At 38.4% G+C, this 22644-nt stretch overlaps 1 protein-coding gene across 3 annotated transcripts; it reads right to left on the bottom strand.

Moving 5' to 3' along the window:
- Positions 1-587: 587 nt before the first annotated feature.
- RB195_021860 (uncharacterized protein) lies at positions 588-15007 on the bottom strand (the record flags this gene model as incomplete). Of its 3 annotated transcripts, XM_064208781.1 has the most annotated exons (12): positions 588-825; positions 2355-2369; positions 2414-2479; positions 3112-3231; positions 3304-3457; positions 4117-4272; positions 4341-4631; positions 4702-4813; positions 5826-5949; positions 6015-6239; positions 6350-6456; positions 12342-12443. In XM_064208781.1, 12 exons carry the CDS (start codon positions 12441-12443, stop codon positions 588-590), a joined length of 1710 nt encoding a protein of 569 aa, XP_064064661.1. The 3 variants fall into 3 exon arrangements, with proteins under 3 accessions (XP_064064661.1, XP_064064660.1, XP_064064662.1); XM_064208779.1 differs by lacking the exons at positions 2355-2369; positions 2414-2479 and adding an exon at positions 14915-15007 and having other exon boundaries at positions 12342-12428; XM_064208780.1 differs by lacking the exons at positions 2355-2369; positions 2414-2479.
- Between the last annotated feature and the right edge of the window lie 7637 nt (positions 15008-22644).

Below are 22644 nucleotides of genomic sequence, written 5' to 3'. Positions count from 1 at the left end.
CTTTATTCACTTAATATTTAGCACATCACTTGCGGTGTATATATAAAGAAGACTTTATACAAGAAAAACCCGAACAAATGGTTGATAAAACCAACTACATAGCGAAAAAAATAGACTAGTATTTTATCTTTGTATGATAGGATATATAGACCCTAGTGGAATGACAGATTCAAAATTTACAGTAGTTGCTCTCATATAGTTAACACATAGAGGAAAGTAACAATAATCTGAAATGAAATGTGTGCAACGGCACTGCTGCTAATGCGTAGCAATGTTCAAAAAGTACAAAATATTATCTTAAAGCTACTATAATCTCAACGGTGTGTTTATAAGAGCAACTTTGGAATCTGCACAGTTGAATATTAGTTTTTTCCCAAAACAAATGAGATAAACACTAGGCATATCCCTAGTTGCTCTATACACCCTGTTAACGAAAGTATTGCACAACGAAAATAAAATCCGAGAACAACATCATCAGTACACATCAATGAATCAAGCCTAATATTAGGTAGAATCTACGAATCGAATGTTTTTGTATGCACGGGCACCGACCATAAAACCGATGCACACGCATGAGATCAAAAGGTCTAAACCGGAAGTTCTCGGTACTTAATGGGATATTCTACGTCGAATGTTGTATAATTTGACATGTTGTCGCCACTTGTCCTTTCTTCCTCATCACTGCTGTACGCTGCATAGTTGTTATTGTTGTAGCTAGCAAAGAGGATCGGTTCGTGCGAGGACCAACCACGTGCCGATGGACCGAACTTGTAGACGAGGCGACGACCGCCCACGGGTAATAGGATTTTCGTATTGTAGTAATACCTGAAGAAGAAAATATTTGAGAATAATGTGCACCTGGTTCAAAACACCAGAAATGAGTTGCCAGTTTGGTTGAGACTATAAAAAAACGGTGCCAACATAATAATTTCTTAAGGATGACAGTTGCAGTTTACTTGCTATTTCTTGGAAAAGTAATTCTGCAACTAGCCTATGCGTTTATTTGTCTTTGTTGCTTGTTGTTCTTGTTCCCGTTATGTTATGGATATTATATTATGGATGAAACGAAATAAGATTATTACCCATTCATTTTGGAGAAGCAGCTTTTCCTGCTATTATTATCATGTCATGTTATTCTTTAAAAAAACATGCGTTCTTAATTTTCATAAGCCTTTCGAGATCAAATCTGTTAACAACGGATACATGGGACATAGATGTACCTCCAGCAGCCTTTATATCCCTAATTTCCCGGCAAACTACTCAACTTCCACTGCTATAAGACTACACGTCACGAGAAACAATTTTTCAAAACGCTTAAGAAAACTAGTGAAACGTATACCAGCTCAAGCGCGAGACTTGATGAATCGTTTTAAGATATGCCTTATAGTAATGAGAATTAGTTGACGTTTACAAAAAGGTGCACTGTTATTAATTGAAGAGGTTGGATTTTTAACCGCGTACAAACTCGTTAATTTGATTCTCGTATGTTCAAAGAGTCTGTTCCATGGAAATTGCATTAGAATAACTGGTCTTTATTATTTTTCATTGGATCCTATAATTGTGAAAAAAAACAATCACATGAGTACTGTAAACGCGACGACGACGAAACGAATTCTGTGCAAAGACGCTGTATTATTCATAGACGCCCGTTTATTTATAGCTAAGTCCTTTCTCAATAATTCAGTCTAGAAGAAACTCATTAAATTAACTTCTGTTTGGTAATGAAATAATTTTGCTTTAAACTCGCTGTTGCACTAAAGCAGGCAGAAACTAAGAAATGCTACTATTTTATATTACCGCTCATTTTCGGCCTTCTTAGCTCCTTCAGAGTCTGCAAACTCAAAGGCATTGTAATATATCCTCCAAAACAACTCAACCCGTCAGGAATCATCACCCGACAGGAACGTGGATTTAAAAATTGGACCAGAGAGGTTTCCTTATTTTCTTTCGAAAGCATTGTTCCACTTTTCTTGCATCTTGTGATGTGTTACATTACGTCCAAGTACTTGCTTACTTTTATCTAAACTTTCCACAACTGAATGAACAGATTCTGTTTGCAACGAGGATGACAAATATACGCATAAGCTCAACTTGCCATATAAATTCGTAACAAGATCCCACACAAGGAGAGATCTTTCATCAGAGACGGAGAGCGGAACACGTGCGAAGGACAGCGATTAGTGCGTGGTCTGCTTAGTCTTCTGAGGTCCAACCTCGATCAATACATGCTTCAGGCATCAAACATCGCTTGAACGCAGCTCATGTGTCTGTCATCGAGCAATTGTATCTCAGACGAAGAAGCGTTGCGTGTGTGTATGGCTTTCATGCAGTACTTAATTCAGATAGAAACTTACCCTATAGAAGTTCTTCTTTGATTGCATCCCATCCGTGAGCACCCGGACCGAATTTGTACACGAGTTTCTTGGGATAAAGACCAGTCTTTGGCACAGGGACGAGTATTTGTTTCTCGTAGTAGGTTCTAAATAGGAGTTTGGGTGAATGCAAGGATGGCAAGCAGAAAGGGGACCTTCCATGTGAATTACCATAATGAGATTTAAAATTAATTGTAGTTATGGTGAATTGAATTTGCAGACGAAAGGTTCTGGTTAATATGAAACGTTGTGACATGCTATGAAGGGCAAAGAATATGTGCAGAAGTATGAGCATGCACATGGCGAGCGCCAGACATGATTAGTTGGAATTTAGTGACGCATCCCTCATTGAGGTCCAACTCGATTGCATCGAACAACCGATGAGAGATTACATACGCGAGCAGCACCTTAACAAGTGGTGTTTGGTTCGATGGTGACGTTGGAAAGCGACCAAAAATCGCGTTGTAGCACGAGTTGTGTACGTGGCGTGTAAGTGTGGCCGTGAACATACCACCCCAAGCTGCACATTACTCCTGTGTGTATTACTAGAAAATAATGATACAACCCAGGTGCCACCTACACAACTGATTGTACGGACATTAAAACGCAGCGATGAAAGTGCCAGCGTAAGACGAACGCGAGTTGTTGGATCCGCAAAACGAACTTCGAACTATAGGCCGCCGACTTTTGAAGAGGTGAGAATGTTACCTAAGACGAGAGAAAAAAAAAGAACACATACCTCATTGCTCTGCTCAGCTTCTCGTACGTCATTTTTGTGTTGTTCTTCCGTTCGCCCCATAGTCGCGCCAATTTTTCGGATTCAACTATCCGGAATACACCTTCGATCGGATCTTCCCATCTAAAAAAACACCGTTCATAGTGAATTCCAAACAGCGACAATACGTAAGAAATATTGCAATGTTACACGAACCGAACAACTGATGGACATGTGAGAGGATCCTTTAAAGCATCCCGGATAAATTCCCACAACTTGTTCCCTTTCGTGTGCTGAGAACGTTTCCGCGGTTTCCCGTCCTTGTTTTTCTTCAGCTTCGAGTCGCTAGTGCCCGCACAATCCTCAGATCCTATAAGGTTCAAAATGAACTATATGTTAGTAGCACAGTTTAGTGGTGAATTAATATGAGTTAATAGAAAAACTGTATAAAGGACAGGACGGAGGTCATCTGAGAGAGCTATTTGAAAAATTTGAGTTGCAAATTTTGTTCCAAATCTTTGAAAAAACTAAGTGGTGAGAGTTGTAAGCAATGAATTACTGCAATGCTCTGGCATCTTAAGCAAGGAATTCTTCAATGAATCCACGGGTCCAAATCACAAAGTTTTAAAGGGCATTACAGATAGCTTTAAGGAGGGTAAAGAAATAAGCGAAGGAAGAAATCAGGACCTCATGTTAAGATTATATTTTGCTAAAAGTTTGCTCACTTTTAAATAGTTTCTACCCAGAAAAGGAAAGCCATAATACGATGGATGAAAACGAAGTATAATGACATATTACGTCATAAAGAGAAAAAAGTCTTTCTTCGTACAAAGTAGGATTTCAACGAAATAACGCAAGCTTCGAACATAAAAATGGTGGCGGTTAAGAAAATTAAGGCCACACTTCTCACTTTCTTTGGTTAGGATAAGGATAGTTGTTCTAGTTATCTAAGTAGAGGTAAAGTTAGGATCGTTTGCAATTGTACTGCTTATCTGATATGTAAATAAAGAAACCGTTCCCGGGGCAAACCTTCAAAATCAGAGCACGCGGTGGCGGTGCTGGTACTAGTGAATGATGTTATTTCACTTGGTAATGGAGAGAGTTTCGGTTGGATTTGTGCTCCAAGTAGTGGTGAACTTGGACTTAAGCCGTTGTGAACCAGACCGAGATTTATGGGACTCAATCCTGGAACACGTCCGGTAAAAATTCCAAAACATATGCAAATACATCAAGAATAGAGAGTTAGTATATACCTGTTGATAATCCAGCAGCAAGACTTGTTGCCAACGATTGATTCAACGTTTGCTGTAAATTCTGTGCCAGATTCGTATTAAGCTGAATACTATGATTCAGCGTTTGATTTAACGTCTGGTTCAGAGTTTGTGTGAGAGTTTGAAATTGTGGAACGATAGGTGAGGGGTTAGCGGCTGTGATATGTGTTTTCGGGATCTCAAACGATGTTGATGGCCCAACTCCAGCTATCGTTACCGATTCCTCATCCGCATTATATTTCTTCATGATCTCATCGATAACTGATGTATCTTCTGAACCAAAAAAAAATAGAAGACATGATGGTAAACACGCAGAAAACTTGAGTGGGAAGAATCCGCTAACCTGCAAGATTTTTCCGGAACTCGTTGTAGATGAGTGGTCCCCAGATAGGATCTCGTTCGATAAAATTCTGCTCAGTCATCCCAATCATTTGTTGGCCAGTGAGGTTTGCGAACTAAAGGAAACAAAATTTGAAGAAGAAATAAGTATTGGTTGAACAGAATAAAAGGATAAAGGATAAAGTTTCTGGCGTTAATCAATCCGCTTGGGATGCGCCCCCACGTTCACTTCAATTCAGAATCGTTTGAGCTTTACGAACGTGTAACTGGCCTCTACAATGACTTGTGGGGGCCAGCCGATGTGCCAAGTCAGTATCTTCATCCTCCCAGACAAGTCTGGTACCAATTTATCGACCCCGGAGGTATGAAAGGCTTGGTGAGTACTAGGGCAGATTCGAACCTCCGATCGATCGTGCAAGAAGCGGAACCTCTAACCGCTACGCTACACCCGCTCTTGAACAGAATAGGTTCATATAATTATCTCGAAATTATTCCCATGCTAGACAGCTAATTGTGAAGTTGCGAGACATTTAAATGTGACGTTGCGAGATATTTAATTATATAGGAAATTTTGTTCACTAGGTAATCAATTGAGCCGATCAGATGATGTTGAGGAAACTGTTCCGTATACGGTCCGGATGGAAGGAGTTTTGCGTAATGGGTACCACAACTCTCACTGAACCTTCTTAAGAACTTTTCTGAGGTTACTGGAAGGCTGAATGTTTTTCCAGAAGGATAGAATGAATTCTATAGTTGTAATAGATGAGGATGCAAATTTGATGCTCAGTAGCCTATCAAGTATTGGTTAGACACTTTGGAACTTTTTTCCAGACTTTTTTCTTCGAGCTGGAATTTCAAGTCACATGGCAGACACAGATTGGTGGATTTTCTGAGGAATATCCTACTTTCCAAAAGCCTCATTGGGAGCAGCTTTATGAATTGAACGAATTATTTGTGTAGATTTAGCAGGATGTCCTCTTGAAAAGTAATTATTGAGGCGAAGAATAATAGAGATGTTGAATTGAATTGATTTGAATGTTTAAAATGCGGGAAATGTTTATGTCGTTTGATTCTGAATGCTCTCATAAAAGTACTCAGATATACGAGTGAAAGTTAAATACAACTAACCCTGTGCATATTCATTTCTTCGAAGGGGATTCCGTGCCGTTTTGCAACATCCAACATCCACGATACAACATCGTCAATCAACCATTCGACAGGATCTTTGACTCGAAACCTTGCCAAATCCACCCTAAATAAGTGAAAATATCAGGTGCTTATCCAGAAATTTGAACGACGATAATTTCATCTCCTCACTTTTCATTATTAGGTATTGGCTTGAACGGTGTTGTGCTCATATGTGAGCGTAGGATTCCTTGTGATCCGCTAAGCTTATCAAGTAAGGCCGGTAAACACATTAAGCCCGGATACAGAGGTAAGACGGGAGTGGTAGTTGGACGAGGTACAACTGGTGGAACCGTAGTCGGTGCAGGAGGCACCACGGAAAATGCCGATGGACCGACAAAAGCGAGCCCCGTGTTCCTGTAATTCATAAGTTGAGGTGGACGAAAATCCCTGATTGGCCACATAAATCCTTGAGTTGGATGGACTGCAATAGTGTATCGAGATCCTAATCATTTGGAAGTACTCACCCTGCCGGGAGTGTGTTGGAAGGTGGTGAGGCCAGTGCTGGCCAATCGGTTGCGCCAGTAGGCGCGAGCGCTACAAGGGGGGCCGGGCACGCCAGAGCCGGACTATCCTGAAATGATAGGAATAGTTGATACGGTAACCTGATATCAACAAAGCAATCATTAACAGGAAAGTTTCCGATCAAAAAAAGCACATTTTCTTTGGAATACATATTCTATCGTAGAAAAAAGTTTACATCAATGAGAATAAAAGTGAGGAAAGTACGAAAAAGAAAAACGAACGAAACGTCTTGATATTGGAATCTTTCCGTTTCTCAACATAGCTGCGTACAATTCTACGGTTTAGTTATCTTCGGCGTTAAAGTAAAAAAGTTGATGTATAGAGAATAAGTGCATGCTTTTGGATACGTATTAGTACATATGCACATGCATAAATGCGTGGTATCCATGAAAATAAATGCAGAAGCCGCATAAATGAGTTCATCGCTAGGCGAATATACACCAGGTGACGTAACCAGTATAATACTGGATAAACTCGCTTTGCCGGATAAATTGGCGTGGGTTGGATATGCTGCTATCGAATACAAATTTGTTCACGCTTAAAGCCATCATGTGCCGAATAAAAATACCAAGTCGTTTTAAGCACTGGCTACGTTCATGTAGCGGATGGGTGCCACAACGGACTCCTACTTCACTGAGTCCACTCCAGGAAATCAACCAGACAATACTGGATGCCACGAATGAAAAGAAAGTAGCCGATGGTTTCATTACCGCACATTGTATTGTATTTATCTCCTCAAGGACAAATATAATGAATTTCGTAAAAGTGTATGTTCGAAATAGGTAAATGCCTACAGATGAACCGGGGCTAATCATCTCTGATGACTGACAAAACTATTTGCATTTGATTTACAGCCACAAATACTTAAAATTCCATAAATGTTAAATTCTACCGTCTACTTCTGTAACTTCATGTCTACAAAAAAGTGCAAAATTTCAACAGTTGCGACATTGAAAGTGTAGGAGAATAGCTATGATATTGTTTTTTTATTCTAAAAAAACCTGAAAAAAGAAATGTCTCTTAGCGTTGCAATAATTTCGAAACTTTGCTGAAATCTTCGGCAAAATCGGTGTGATATGTACAAAAATCTTTTCAGCAGAAAAAAGAAGAAAGTAGAGAGAAACAAGAGACCACAACAGCAGAGTAATGTCGTATTTTAGAAGGGGAGAGAAAAGAAATATTAATAAGGGAAAAACATGATGAAAGGTGCTCAAAAGGTGTTGTGAAAACGAGTGAATAGAATCGAATTTTGACTAAATAAATAGCAAGAAGTTGACCATTTTGAAGTTAACTTCAACAATACTTTGAATTTCTTGATAGATTCATCTCAATAATTTCTCTGAAATGATTTTTTTGGGAGGAAGGAATTGAAGAGAATAGACAGGAAGTCGAAACACTTACTTCGACTATTGAAAAAAGAAAGAATATCGTCTCGTACCCATGATGTCCAATGTCAAAATAATCAGAAAGGGGAATCAACTTATTCATCATTTTAGATTCGTATTGAAAGCCCAAAGAATACCGTGTTGAACAATAACAGGTGCAATAATTTAGTATGAGATGTTGAAGAAATCGTTATTCTCGCTAATATTCTATGAAACACTTAGAAAGTGCAATAGTGATGAAAAATCATAGTCGAAGAACAACATGTCGACGACACGGTGTGGGGAAAGAGTGGGCAAAGACCCGGATGAATGATGTTTTGCGCTTAGAGTGCGACACGCACCGTTCACATCCTATAAGTAGGTTTTCACCACCATAAAATTAAAAATACGATACTAAATACTTAGGTATGAGCAAAATTCAAGGTAGATTTTTCAATGGAAACGTTAGTGCCAAATCTATCACTGTTCCATGGATTTTAGCTGAACCTCCGGAACTTCGTTATGAAACTAAATTTCTCAGGAGAAGTTAAAGGAAGTAATATTTCAAGATCAGCAGCACTCGCATTAGAATTTTGAAAATAGACAGAAAATGTTGGTGAGAATGTATTCGAATGCACAGGAAGAAAAAGAACGAAATGTGAGTATACATGAGGAAAAAGCGAGCAGAGATGTAATGAAGCTAATGAAGACAGTTGAAAACCTAGTTAAGCATACTTGAAGAGCTATAAAGAATTCCGAACAATTTTTAGATAGAAGAGAGAGATGAGTAAACAGCTATTCAAATGGTAACATGATTAATACCTTAGGAAACAGCAAAATTTTCGAAAACTAGGGAATTTTTTTGGATTTACAGGTGGGGATATAAAGTTTCAGGAAGTGTACGACAAGAAATCTATAAGATATCGATGATCTATAAAGAAATAAGTCAGAAAAAAAGAGAGTGAAGCTCTTGAAGCGATGATAACGAGAGAAACGTGAGACCACACATATACACACACAACGAAACATGCTGTAGCACTGTAACGAAACATGCTGGGAACAAATCGCAAATGCGCGGCAGCGACAACGGAAACAGCTGGCGAGAGAGGAATTCGTCGACAACGTATGATGGAGCGATAATTTATGGATTTTGATGGATACGATGTGCCTGGTTCAGTAGTTAGAATGTCAAGTGTACGTGATAATAAGCGAGTCTACTGATGTAGAGCAAGAGGGACAAGAGAGTTGGCCGGCCGCAACATGGTGCTATTGATTGCAAGTCGAGCTAACACGCCCAGCCCCACACGATGCAGCAGCAGCAGCAGTTCGCGCTCACACTCCTCCGACGGTCGCTGCGCTCACCTCACACTATCAGGAAGCAGCCAGGATCGTGCACTCGCGTCGGTCTGGACCATTGCCAGCCTCTCGTCCACCTTCACCACACCGACTGACGCTGCTCAATCCATTACAGGATTGCTGTATATGTGCAGTGTTCGCTGGACAAACGTGCGGAACCCGCAGAAAAAAAAAGGAAGTAGACAAACTGAAACGATGGGGATGCGTCGAATTCCGTCCTTTCCATTCATATCCTTTAAAAAATGAAGGTGGAAAAAAAAACAAACAAAAGCATGCGTTATCGAAGAGTCGACGACCAGAATGAATCCATGGAGCGGAGGTTGGAGCGTATACGCGATGAAATGCACTATTGTTGTTGCATAGTGAACGCGGGTGCGCGATCACACTCGTCACCCTCTCTGTGTCTTATGAGGCGACGAGCGCGAGGTTACCAAGGCGCGGCTAGGTAAATAGGAATACAAATACCGAGAGTGGCACGGGACAGCCGTACAATCAATCAATCGAGCTCGAAAAGTACGGGAATTCGTCCGAAATGCGGGATCGATGTTAATCGTGATTTTTCGGAACCTTGCCGATATTCGTTCCCTGCTAAAGCGATAGATATCGGAACAAAAAAAAAGAGAGCTGACTTATGCACTTTTAAAGAACCGTATGAAGTGGTGAAAGAATAGTCCGGGAGTCTTTGAATGTTCACGTACATCGCGCCGACCCACCGATGCATCAATGCCACTTTACTACAACTTAAATTCTTTGCGCACCGTGACACTCGTGTGGAGGAAACGAACAGGCATAGACACGATTCAGACGGTCACACCATCTTCGAGACGAAAGATAGAACGAAAACACTATCTTTGGAAATTATCTTACGACGAAGGAGTAGAGATCGTGAAAATTCCGTCCCGATAAACATAAATCCAGCATCTAATATCTAATCGTAAACATAGCATAACAGTTTCTAAACGACCTAATCACTCCAAGAAAATCAAGCTGTTTAAAAAGAAATTCTTAATAAGCCGATTTGTGTCCTCAAATCGCTAGAATTACGTTGGTCTGCGCGGTGCTACGTCATAAACGTCGCATCACGAACAGTTATGTGCGAAAAAAGAGGAAAAAACAGCCAATTCCAGGCGGAAGCAATGGTGATGTCAACAAAAAAGGCATCCTTCGCTCGCATGCGCACACCCACGCATTTCTCAGCTAGTGAAATTATTGCAACGTTTTATGAATACAATGATTTTATGAAGATTTTCAAGGTTTTATGAATGAAACCACATACGAAAAAAAGGAGATTTGAGGGAATCGGATGTTCTCAGAAAGTTCTTGGAAGAATAATTAGCTGTTAACAACCAGAATGCGTCAGTTTGAAGTCAATTCGCCAGCTGGAGCTAAGGAGAAACTACTGAAAAGCGGGGAAGAAAATCATTCTATATCGAATCTTCCTTATTTCTTTCATTTCCTCCAAATCCGGCTTCTTCGAAGATCATTCGAACAGATAGAAAAATGGAGAAATTATAAAAAGTGAATCAGGTAACAGCAAGCGAAAAGGAGGCAAAACCCTAGGAAACTCACGGAATATGAGGACAAGGTAGAAACAAAATTATTTTCAAACTATTATAGTACATAATAGCGGAATTAAGTCCAAATAGAATCGGTATCCCACTCACAAGTATGTATAACATTCGCTGCATCTAATTTCATGCAAAACATAATTCTGAAGGGATCTAGAATAGACTTTTTCTAGATTTGCTGGATTTGAACAACAGAATAACGTGATAGTCAGAGCACTGACTGCCTCAAGCGATGGTAACAACCGTGATTACAAAAGAAGATACCACATCCTGAAAATTCAGGGTGTCATCATAAATCTTTTGAAAATTTAGAAGGAGTAAATTCCTTTAGGAAATTTTGATTGGCTAAAACAAACATATCAAACATTACAGGTGTGATTTTTATCCGACCTTCCTTTTTGCCATTTTGTTGGTGAAATCTACTCGTAATGTAGATGATGTCACATTCTGCTATATTCTAGCTCCTCTCTGCGTAAATAACGCAAGTAAGAAAAGTTTTGTTTACGTAGTTTAGAAGGAAACACTACGTAAACAAGGGTCTTAGAGGATATCAGTTAACGGGCGACAAATGCATAAGTTTGATAAATACGAACACATTACTGAATTAGTTTTTGCATACATCCTCAACATTTATCCGCACTACGGTGGTTAACAAAAGGAAATTGTAATTTGTAGCCATTTTCTCTATTTTTTTTTCTCTGTGAGGAGAATACAATTCTTGACTAATAAAACTGGGAATGAAGGAGGATATATCTACTTTCTTAAGACAAAATACTTCCAAATAGTTTTGATTTCTAGACCTAAACACTCATCAGCTCCAGGGAAACGAAATCCACAAATGGCAACACAACTATTCATTTTCAAATCCGAAAAGAGCACATGTTACGCGATGAAAGTCAGGAAATGTCGTGTTGTTGTGTCACTTAGTCACTTAGGTCGGGCTCGAATAAACAAACAGGATTCACGAGTAAAAATCAATTGGGATAAGAGTTTTGTAGGAGAAATTTGTAATCAGATCCCAAATTTTGGATGAAGTTCGCTGAAAATGCCATGAAGAGAGCGTTCACGTGACGATTAAATCTCTCATTTATTTTCACGTGCAAGGGTATTCCTTAGAAATCCTCAAGTATATGACATTATTACTAAAAATGTAAACAATGGACAAATGAAGAAAGTACGTGTGTATCCTCTTGCTGCTAGATGCTTATTATCAGAGTGCATCTTTTTTCATCTCTCGAAGATTTAAAAATGGGGTCCTTGCTGCAGTTCTGGACCATGTCAAATTTATTTTTCATCTTATTTTCTGCCACCAATTCTATGGCGCATACGAGAACAACGATCGAAATGCATAGCAAAGGGAAACCGAAACGATGTTGTGTGTACTGCTATGGGAATACACCAGACGATTTTTCGTATTGACTATCGGTTTCAAATGGTGAGTGCGTGAATATACGAACTGTTCGTACATCAATTTTTTTAAATAGCAAAATCATCAACAGTAGTTTGACCCCTACTATCGTAGGCCTATCCTTTAGTACGTGGTCCTTTGGTACTGTTAAACTTACACCCCGTGTCTAATCGTTGCTCTTTTTTAACCCGACAAGAAGAAAAAATTTCAGCTACAAAACCTCAAAAAAGCTACATACCAGATCGTGCTTCTTCCATGCGATATATTTTTTCATATCGAGTAGTATCGGGAGGAGATGAGTTCGCGTGTCGTCATCCCACACAAACTGAACATAACTCATCTTCATATATCTTATTTCAAATTCATCGGTGAAAAAATGTCGAATATCGCCTGAACGTAGGAAAATATTTGAAATTCCCAGCTCTTACGTCGCATTGTAGTGCAAAAAAAAGGAGAAGAAAATATTGACCTAATAAAGTTGCGAAAATCAAACAAGAAGCAGCGGTTCGTGTGAAGTTCTATAGTGATGTAGCTTGCAAAATTTTTTCTTGCAATCATGGAATAATGATCATTGAGAAAGAGAGAAAGACCAGAATATTTGAATTATGGACCTGATCAAATTAATGTTTTATACGCATCCAAATTACATGAATGGGGTGGAAGCAGAGAAGAGAGAAATTGTTACATGATGTCGAAACTGGCCGGGTTAGATTGTTTTTAACAAGTAACAACACCGAGCGTTAGTTCATGTGACATGCACAGCAATAAAATATAGGCACCGTACTTAGCAGCAATTCATCAATGATGATTGACTTAAAACAGAAGCTTCATTAGAACGGAGATTTTAGGAAGATCTTAGAATGACCGCATGGGAACGTGCACGTGGATTGAACCAAAGTCATTATCATGAGCTTTTACCAAAAATCATGTCCAGAAAAGAACTTTATAATTGGTCAGCCAAAAAGTCTTTCTGAGCAACCGATAACGTTATTATCAGGAAAAAAAAGCCTACAGATTCATCAAGATATGCATTATGTTTCAGAAAGGAACCAGATAGCAGCTGTGACATACAAATCAAGGAAGTGGTGCGAATGCTTATAAAAGAACGCCCCAAGTGCCCTAGTTATCGCTAGTGTAAGAATTATTCTTAGATGATTCTTCACGTACACAATTTTCCTCCTGTACTAAAACTATTTAGGAGAAAATCAATGATTGGATGAGTGGAGATTTTAACGACAGAAAACGCTGACAATTGAGCTTTATATTGTAAATTTATGTGCAAAGCTTGTAAGCTATTGTTTTACTTGTTGTTTGCACAACATTCAGCTGTTCTGCGGCTGATAAATGCAAGAAGAGAATGAACAGGAAGTAACAGGATCAGTCAGTATAGATTTGGGTAGTTTTAAATGCAAAATTCATGGAATTTACGAACAAAGTTAACTCAAAGCACATTGTTGGTAATAATGGTATGAAATAAAACACGAGAAGTCATCCGTAGGGTGAATATGTACTGTCGCATCGAGAACAGTACCGGAAATTAAATGACATGAACAGATGAACAAAATAAGAGAAGGAACGGTGGAAGTGATAATCGAACAAATTGTGTAGAAGTGCAAACGAGAAAAAGAAAAACGACATACTTTGAATAATAATTATCCTTGTTAACGTCATTGTTATTATTACTATTACTATTATTATTACTATTATTATTATTATTATTATTATTATTATTATTATTATTATTATTGTTATTATTATTATTATTATTATTGTTATTATTATTATTATTATTATTATTATTATTATTATTATTATTATTATTATTATTATTATTATTATTATTATTATTATTATCAAAATATGAACATATTCACGAAGTTTGCTACGTCGAATTAAGAGTTAAGTTTATAGTGCTGGTAGAGATATTACTTGCACAAGAAGTATCTCAAGGAAACTCTCGCTTGCCAACGAATTTGCATTGAAAATGGTGAGGGTAGATGTGCATTATCCAGACATTATTCAGTCAGATATCCGATGCGTTGACCCGTTACGTTGCTAGAAGTGAAACTTCATTAAAAGTGATGGTAAACATCCAGCTCGTGCGCCACTTTGCCGGATTTCTTTTGCACATAATCACTTACATGTGATAAGAGAATGTCGTCTCGTAATTACTAGTGAGTCTTCCGGCTTTTTTCTTGTTTTTTTGTATTCGGGAAGAGTCTTGTGGTCTAAGATAGCCTCGAGAACAATTCTTCCGCGAGCACATCACAACAAACGCTTTTCTTACAACTTAAAACTACAACAACATTAAAATTGCCAGAAAAGTGAAAGCAGATTTTCAAGTGCTATTAGAAAACAGTTCTATAATCTTAGTACGAAGCGCCTCTACAATCTGACATTATTCTTGGATATTTGATACTGAATGTAGATATGAATGCAATAATATCATATCCATGATTAGTGCCTTATGTTTCACTACTTATTAGTCAGTATTCATTTGATTCCAAACGAAAAAAGAAGTTGCAATGTATCGCGGATTTTTGGCGGATGCCTTGATGGGAAGAGTGAAATCATCTCGGCTTTTCTGTCGTAGTTAACTATTCAGAAGGAAGGATAATGCGTTTGCCTACGCAATTGTTTGTTGTTGTGCATGCCGCTACTTGTCGGGAGCACACTAGACGGGGCGGCCTTACTCATCTGCTCGGAACGATGGGATGTATGTGTGTGGGATTGAGGAGGCGGGCGGGCCGGCCGGCTCATCGTCGGTGACGCCCTCCGTTTTGGGATATTCTCGACAAAAGCTGGGCTGACGTGCTTAGTTGTGGCAAAATACGTCGACACTGATGCCACGTCTGGTGAATGCGCGTACGCCATCACATCTTCGCGTCTTTTGCTTGAACACATGCAGTAAACAAGCAACGATAATCGGAAATACGCTCACTTCGCCGACTTACTCTGCATTATACGTTAGTTACGGTGAGTATGAGCAATCAATGAGGGGAACTGATATGCGTCATTTTAAAGGAGAGGTAGGCAGGTGGAGTATGAAGAAAATGGGAACAGCTATGACAGTACACCACAATAGGGGGAATCGAATAGTGAGCAGGAGAGCAGGCCTCGGCAATCAGCCCACTTCACTCCGTCTGCTAGTTGCTAAAAGCGGGAGCGTGCTGTTCGAGCAGCGGAAGCAGAACTTATCGAGTGTTGATAAGCAAAACAATCGCACACCTGGCATCGGTGCCCGAGGGTTTTGCGGGGGTTTCTAGAGGAGCGCCTGCGGCATCGCTGAGCGCGCTCGGCGGCTGCAGCTAACTCTTTCCTTCAATAATTACTTGCCTATCGTTTTACCGTGTAATAGACCGGACATAATTAGCCCTGTGTGCTTTAGTGTTGCGTTAGAAATGAGGTATTCGATTGAGAAACATGACAATCTGGATAAGATTAGCGATTCTGCATTCTTTTTTTTTCCTTGAAAACAAACATCAATTCATTCGAAAAAAAAAACTGAGAGTGTACGTTGAAATAACCGAAACACTATAAAATACAAACGAGCAACATTCCAGAATATTGATTTAAAAGCAGGAATTGTGTGGATAGCGTTGTTAGATGGAGACATGAAGGCAGAAGTTAATGGGCTAAATTGGCGAAGGACGCGTCATCAGTCGCTCCCATCCAATGTAGCGTTAACGGGAACAAAAGTGCATAGCCGGTGATTGTGAGCGATGTTTTGCGTGCGTCGCTCCGGGAACTGAATCGAACTCGTCCCACCGTAGAGGAGGAAGATGTGCAGTATAAATATCTTTCAGTTCACATCTTCCTCATGGATATGTTGCTTTTACACGAGAAACCCGTTGGTCACGTGTTATACGGACATGAATCGACCTGAGCACATGTTGTTGTAGCTGTTGAGAATGAGGAAAACATGCGCATAGGAGGCTATTTTAAACCTCACACGACTGCCTAGTGCTACTCGTCACTGATCGTCACTCATCGTCAAATGCAAAACATGAGGGCGAAATGGTGAGACAATAAAATACTCTTGCTTCCAATTATCCACTAGCTTCGTGTAATTATCCCGAAATTATTCCCATGTTACATATTTAATTGTGAAGTTGTAAGAAATTTGATTATGTAGATTTGTTCGGAGGAGTGCTATACAAGAACATAAAAGCAAATGTGATAAATAAGTTATAACAATGACGTTGTAATGAGGTGAATAGCGAAGTGAGTAGGTATGGAAGCAATGCGTTCACCCCTTGGAAACAATTGTTGCTCCGAACGATCTCCGATCAGCTAACGGCATCGACGTATGCGGAACCGGCGCACGGGCGCCGCAGAAACAATCTCCCACCCCCTCTCTGTGACTTCATCACGATGACTATGAGAATATAGAATTCGGACACGGATATTCAGACGATACGGCTCGTATTCAAGTAATAGTGGATAGTGATGAATTTACTCGGCGCTTTCTCTGTCATTTGAAAGTGTAAAGTAAGTAGAAACACCTCAAAATTATTATTAGTCCCGACGATAACCATGGGAAATCGAATCGAAAATCTAAGCGACGAAGCGAAGAGCGTCGATCGCCTTGACTTCGTCTGTTATCACTCTTCATTTGTCACACACACACACACTCCCTGTTCGCGTAGCAACCATCATCGAATAGGAACAATAACAACAAAAAAAAAAACTGTTTCAAAGGAAATCAATCAATGGATACCAATGCGACAGATAGTAGTGATCTTTGAAATACACCACGTTGCGTCTTTCATAAACACGTTTCGTTGAAGGTGATGATGAATGCGAACCGTTGCGAATAAATTGTTAGACTCACAACACCTCAGTGACGTTATCGCCGAAAACACTAACTAACATGATATGGCCTCGAAAATGTGTGCATGTACATGAAGGGGATGCAGCGTTATAGTCGCTCCAACTGAAGTGAAATAATGAAAATCGATCCTTTGCATAGTATGGGATTTTATTATTCTAATTTCACATTAGGAAGTAAATTATGTCGAACTACCAGCTGAGCGCAGCAATTGAAACATGTGACATTGATGGATAACGTAAACGTACTTTGTTTAAACAAATGAAGAAGTATCACCTGCATCACCTGTGCTCCAATTGCTCGTCGATTTGCTCGAGCGGGCATCAAAGTAATACTTCCATTTGTCCGGATCGCTCGCACGGGTTATCCAGTGGCTTCCTTTCTCGCAAGGAACTCGAAGAGCATCATATTTTTCTTTGAAGGACTTCGTGGAGAGGTCTGACGATTAGGTCGGCGATCTTCCTGTAGTGCGCTTGATATCCTGGTTTGTCCAGTCGCTCACAGTTCTGGTCGAACGATCCAGCGAAATGATGAGGTATACATTATAGAAACATAATATTACATAACATCCCCCTATGTAATCACCTGGAAAATAACGAACTAACTAAAAATCCATACGGAAAGATCATGTCATCGACAAAACACCAACAACATTCCTACATTATCCAATCATATTATCCCAATTTCCCAATATAATCCACATCACCAAAATTTATATCTTAGGTAATAACATCTTATTCACACATCAGACGCAAAAATTACTTCAATTTCTCTTCTTTCAGAACGACGAATAGATAGGTAGGAGTTTTCTATAGGTGGGAGTTTAGGATTCTACAAAGTCCAGCCTTACTTTTTTTGTTGGTGACCATTGTAGACAAGAAATTCTTTCAACTTGTAAGAATTGTGGGACAAAATGAGGTTAAAAGTAAGCTGGGTTCTTCTTTTGAAAATTTCACTTCTTGAACTTTTCCAACAGTGAGGCTTTATTGTAGCATCAAATATGTAGCTGAGTCTTCATGTTTTTATCCTAAACGAAGTTCTGTCCTAACTTATGCTACTTTTATGCAAAACCCAAAAAAATATTAGTAAATGTTTTGCGAACTTGGAAGAACCAATTGCTTTTAGTTGCTCCATACAAATTCGTTCGCATTAAGGATTTTTTCTTACCTCTTAATTTTTTTTCTAATTGGATACTAAATTTGCAGAAAAAAGAAGAATTTGGGACTATTTGAGCAGTAGTATGTTTTCCGTTAGAAAAAAGTAAGTAAATATGAGATTCAACTATGTGGCACTGAGGCGTAAATTGGATCGAACAGAAATGTGTTGTGTTTAGAGTGAAAAATAATAAATTGAATGATTATCATCAAATCCTCCTTCTAAGAATATGTAGGATAAAGGATATAAAGCGAATAGCTCTTCTAAGAGGGTTTCTCTAATCAATAAACAAGCTGCTGCTTTCATGGGTTCTAGGTCCTAATCCCATGTTTATTCCACTTGTTTACAACTAAGAGCGATGTTGTTTCACATTGTTCTCTGTTATAGGGCTGCAGATTAGCGCAGTAAAATCCACAGATTTGATGTATGATGCCAATATTTAAAGTCGTGCACAAAATTTTTACAAATACTATCAGTTCAGCTGAAGGAAAGTCGAAAAACGTTTTAATCACGTGAATAGTGAGTTCGACTAATACATGGGAATTATTTTGATCACCATGACAAATGAGTACAGTCCTTAGCAACGGAGAATCGCCTAGACATTTTCATTGCATCCGATATCCCATGAGAGAAATTCACATCGAATGCAACCATTCAAATGAAGAAGAAACCTATCTCATTCAACTTTCTAAAGTGAGCAGCATAAAAAAAAGAAGTAGAAATCAATTCTGGTTTTTTTTTTATACAAAAAAAGAAAAGTGTTTGATAACTCTTTCGGTTAACAATGAGAATTTCGGTCTTTTACATTTCTGGCGCTGAAAAAAGAACACAGTTAAAAAGGAATATTGAAAAAAAATCTGATCACGAGGTCTGAATACACTTTATGACACATTACATTTGATACATGTTCAAATGTTTGATGGTGTATTTCAATTCTCACACATGCATCGCAAATTTCCTATATTGAACTGTGTCTTCATTGGGATTCTTCAACATTATTTGACGATTGTTAAAGAAACAAAATGACGGACAAAATAAAAGAAGGAAATTGCTTTTAAGAACTTGGCAACTATCCAAGGGAAATTTGGAAACTCGTCCCCAATAATGTAGAGGATATTCGCTGCTATTTGAAGGGGATTACAGATAGCAAAGATGTTTCTGGACTTGATTAGTACAACCTTTTTGCTCACTTCTATCCTTCGTTTCGACATATTTTGGAGGATTTTACCTGTATATTTTTAACTTAATTTTTTTTTAAATTTAATTTTTCTTCAAAATTTAGTCTTATTTTCTCATCTATTTATGCTCTAGCTTATAAGAAAATAAGGGTCACCTCTAGTATTGCAACTGTTTAAGATCACATTTCATTTGCACATAAAGGTCGTTCAAAGAAAGAAAGAACACCCGCTCCGAATCATTTCATTATCGATGACGTAAATTCAAAACAAATTTTTTCCGAAGAAGAAATGCATTCCTTCTTGGTGACGCTTTGGCAAATTCACTGGAAGTATTCTGGATTTGTGGAACGGTTTTTATAAAATTACCAAATTTTCGTAAAGGACTAATTAATCGAACATTAGAATTATGTAGATGATTTTTTTGCGAAAAAATTAAAGTGCAGAAGTCTGTGTTTTTACTCAGATACGATATTGTATTCCCTTTTTCGCTACACCATTGAAAAATGCGATTAAATAAATGAATAAGCAGAAGACCACCGAGACCACCATTCTCTAGAATCTTTTTTTTTATAATCTCTTTTTCCTCTCTGATCTTTTCACTTCATATTTATTCTAAGTGTTAGGGTTATTTTTGACTGGGAAAAAACCTTTAGTGCAAAAACAAATGAACAAATATAAACAGAAGTGCTACTGTATCCGTGAAATGAAACAATAAAGGTGCTGTGGGGAAGAAAAGTTGGGGATGTTGTAAATATTAATTCCTAGCTGAGAAAATAATTTGTACCTCAGCGATATCCAGCATCAACAGGAATACTTAATATTCCCTAATAAACGCTGTACAAAATAGACGAAAAAATCTTGCTACATGCTTCCGAACCCAGAAGGTTCTAGAAATCTCAGTGCAACCTGGATGAATCGCGGAAGTCACCTTCTTTCTGTAGGGCATTGTAATGTAATGCTGAATCATCACAGCGTTGCACTTTTTGTTTACTGAATGCCAAGTTCAAATTCTCTTAGTTTTCCGGGGAACAAAGATTGCAGAGCGTGAATGCATTTTAGTTAGTGCATCCATATTAATATTGTACGATTATGGTTCAATATTGTTTTATTATTGATACTATTAATATTAGGTGAATTAGCGTATACCAGACTGATCGCGGTGGTCCTGTAATAAGTGCAATCACCTGAGTATATGCTCTGTTCTCGTAGGAGTTATATAACTCATGGGTTATGGTAGAAGTTACCCAAATACTGCAAAAGGTGCTGTTGTTTCGCACAATTCCAAAGCCCAACCAAATATAAAGTTGATCAATAATTTTTCCAACACAATCCCTTGCAAATATTTTAAAAGAGAAACGGCCTGCCCTTCCACTACTGGACGCCTACGCTCGGCCGCTCTATTCTCTATTACCAGTAAGATGGAGGCTGGAAGAATTTGACAGGTGTGGAAAATTATGGATCAACCTAACAGGTGAAATTCCTAGAAGAAAAATAGAATCTTCGGCAAAAATTCGCCGTAACTAAAGTCCCGAGCGTTATCGACACCTGAAGACACTCTCCAGACCTGTTGTTCGTCAGTGTATGGAACATTCACGATGTATTCTGTGGACGTATTCTGTTCGAGCACTTGATCATCGTGGATTTTAAACAGAGCTACGTTCAAAGACCTCAGTGACAATGAGGGCAACCGAGTGAACCAGTGTTAATTTGTAGGGTTTGCCTTCTCGTCGCTTTCAGAGCAAAACAACGCTCTTCGTTATTGTTTAGATTCTTCTCATAAAGCTGTTGGGCAATTTTTACTACTTTTTTAGAACCATTTTTGTATTCTTTTTGTATTTTAAAATGAATACCTCTAGTAACCAAATTATTAAATGAGTTATTAGGTTTAAAAATGATCACCATATATTTCTGGTCGGCTTCACATCCCTAGAAAGGAACCATAAATTGTCACATGTCGTCGACGCCAGTTATGTTCAACCGGAAGTCCGCGGCCCATCTACCATACTCCGTTCTCATTATTGTTGAGTAAGTCATGGGCACATGCACTCCTTGTCGATGCAATGCAATGTATCATAGGAGGATTTTTCTTGCAAAATCATTTGTTTAGGTTTGTAAAATTGACAGGCATCGCCTTTGAAAAAACCTGGTTTTTCTTTTTAGGTTTCATGAAGTTCATGGAGTTTGAAGAAACAATTTTACATTAATATTTTCAAAAGGCGCAGGCAAGGCTTGAAAAGATCCATTAATATACAACCTTCATCGAACCAGCGTTTTAGAATTTTACATATGGTTAAGCGACTGCAGATTGCAAATCTCACAAATTTTACAGTTATAATTCTTTTTTTAAATTTTATTTCGATTTGTTTCCAATTCTACAAAGGTCAGAAAATTACATATCACCTTTTGAATATTTCCAGCTCATCAGTTTTGTATTAGGAAGCTTCATTCCAATTATAACTCCAATTTTAAAGGAGTTCCTATTTTTCATGACTTTTTTTCCAAGTCTTCATTCCATTGCTTTACTCCTATTCCAGACAGCTGATTTTACAATTCAGAACTTTTATCGAGCACATAAAGGATGAAGTAAAAAATCGGTGATCCACATTTGAGCGAAATAATACGATAATAAGAATAGTGCCTCGGAACACAATTGAACGTCGGCACCTTGTTATCTTGCTTTTCTCCATTCAAAAGATGCTCGCAGTATTATTCGAAAGAAAGTGAACAAATTTCCGGATGAAAGGAAGCTTTCGCAATTTTGAAAACTCATTTCCTCACGTAAAGCAACGCTGTTTTTCTCTTCCACTTCAACTGGCAGAGAGTTAAACTAGCCACTAAATCCATCAATTAGTGAGAAAATTGCTGGATTCTCAGTTAGTCAAATTTAATTATTGCTATTTTTATTCCAAAGGAAAGTATAAACCAATTGTTAAGAAATGTAATGAGAGAAGGGTAACATTTCAGTTTCAAACCTAATAATTTGAGAAGTGCAACATTAAAAATCATATTGAAAATACAACCGAAACTTTCAGAGGAGCAAAACACTTGAACAAGCGAAAATTTTTGTTTACTAGTATACTAACACGCAAATAAATTAGAATCAAAAAGAATAGAATTTATATGAGATATTAAAAATGTCCGAGTGAAGTAAGATGCGTTCACAGTTTCGTCGCGAAGGGCGTACACGTCAAGCAACTATGGCCGACACCTTCGCTTTTTTCCTTCTCAGCGAACTAGCGAATACTATTTCTGTCGCGCGGAAAATAAAGCGCGTCAAATTTAAAATCAACTAATCTAACCCTTCAGTTTCGCAGCTCCAAAATCGCAATTTTTGCATATTTTGTTATTTTCTGGTTCTATGTGAACAAATTAGGGGA

The sequence above is a fragment of the Necator americanus genome, chromosome X (assembly GCF_031761385.1).
Source record: "Necator americanus strain Aroian chromosome X, whole genome shotgun sequence".
NCBI classification, from domain to species: Eukaryota; Metazoa; Nematoda; class Chromadorea; order Rhabditida; family Ancylostomatidae; genus Necator; species Necator americanus.
This window is presented reverse-complemented; position numbering and strand designations above follow the sequence as displayed.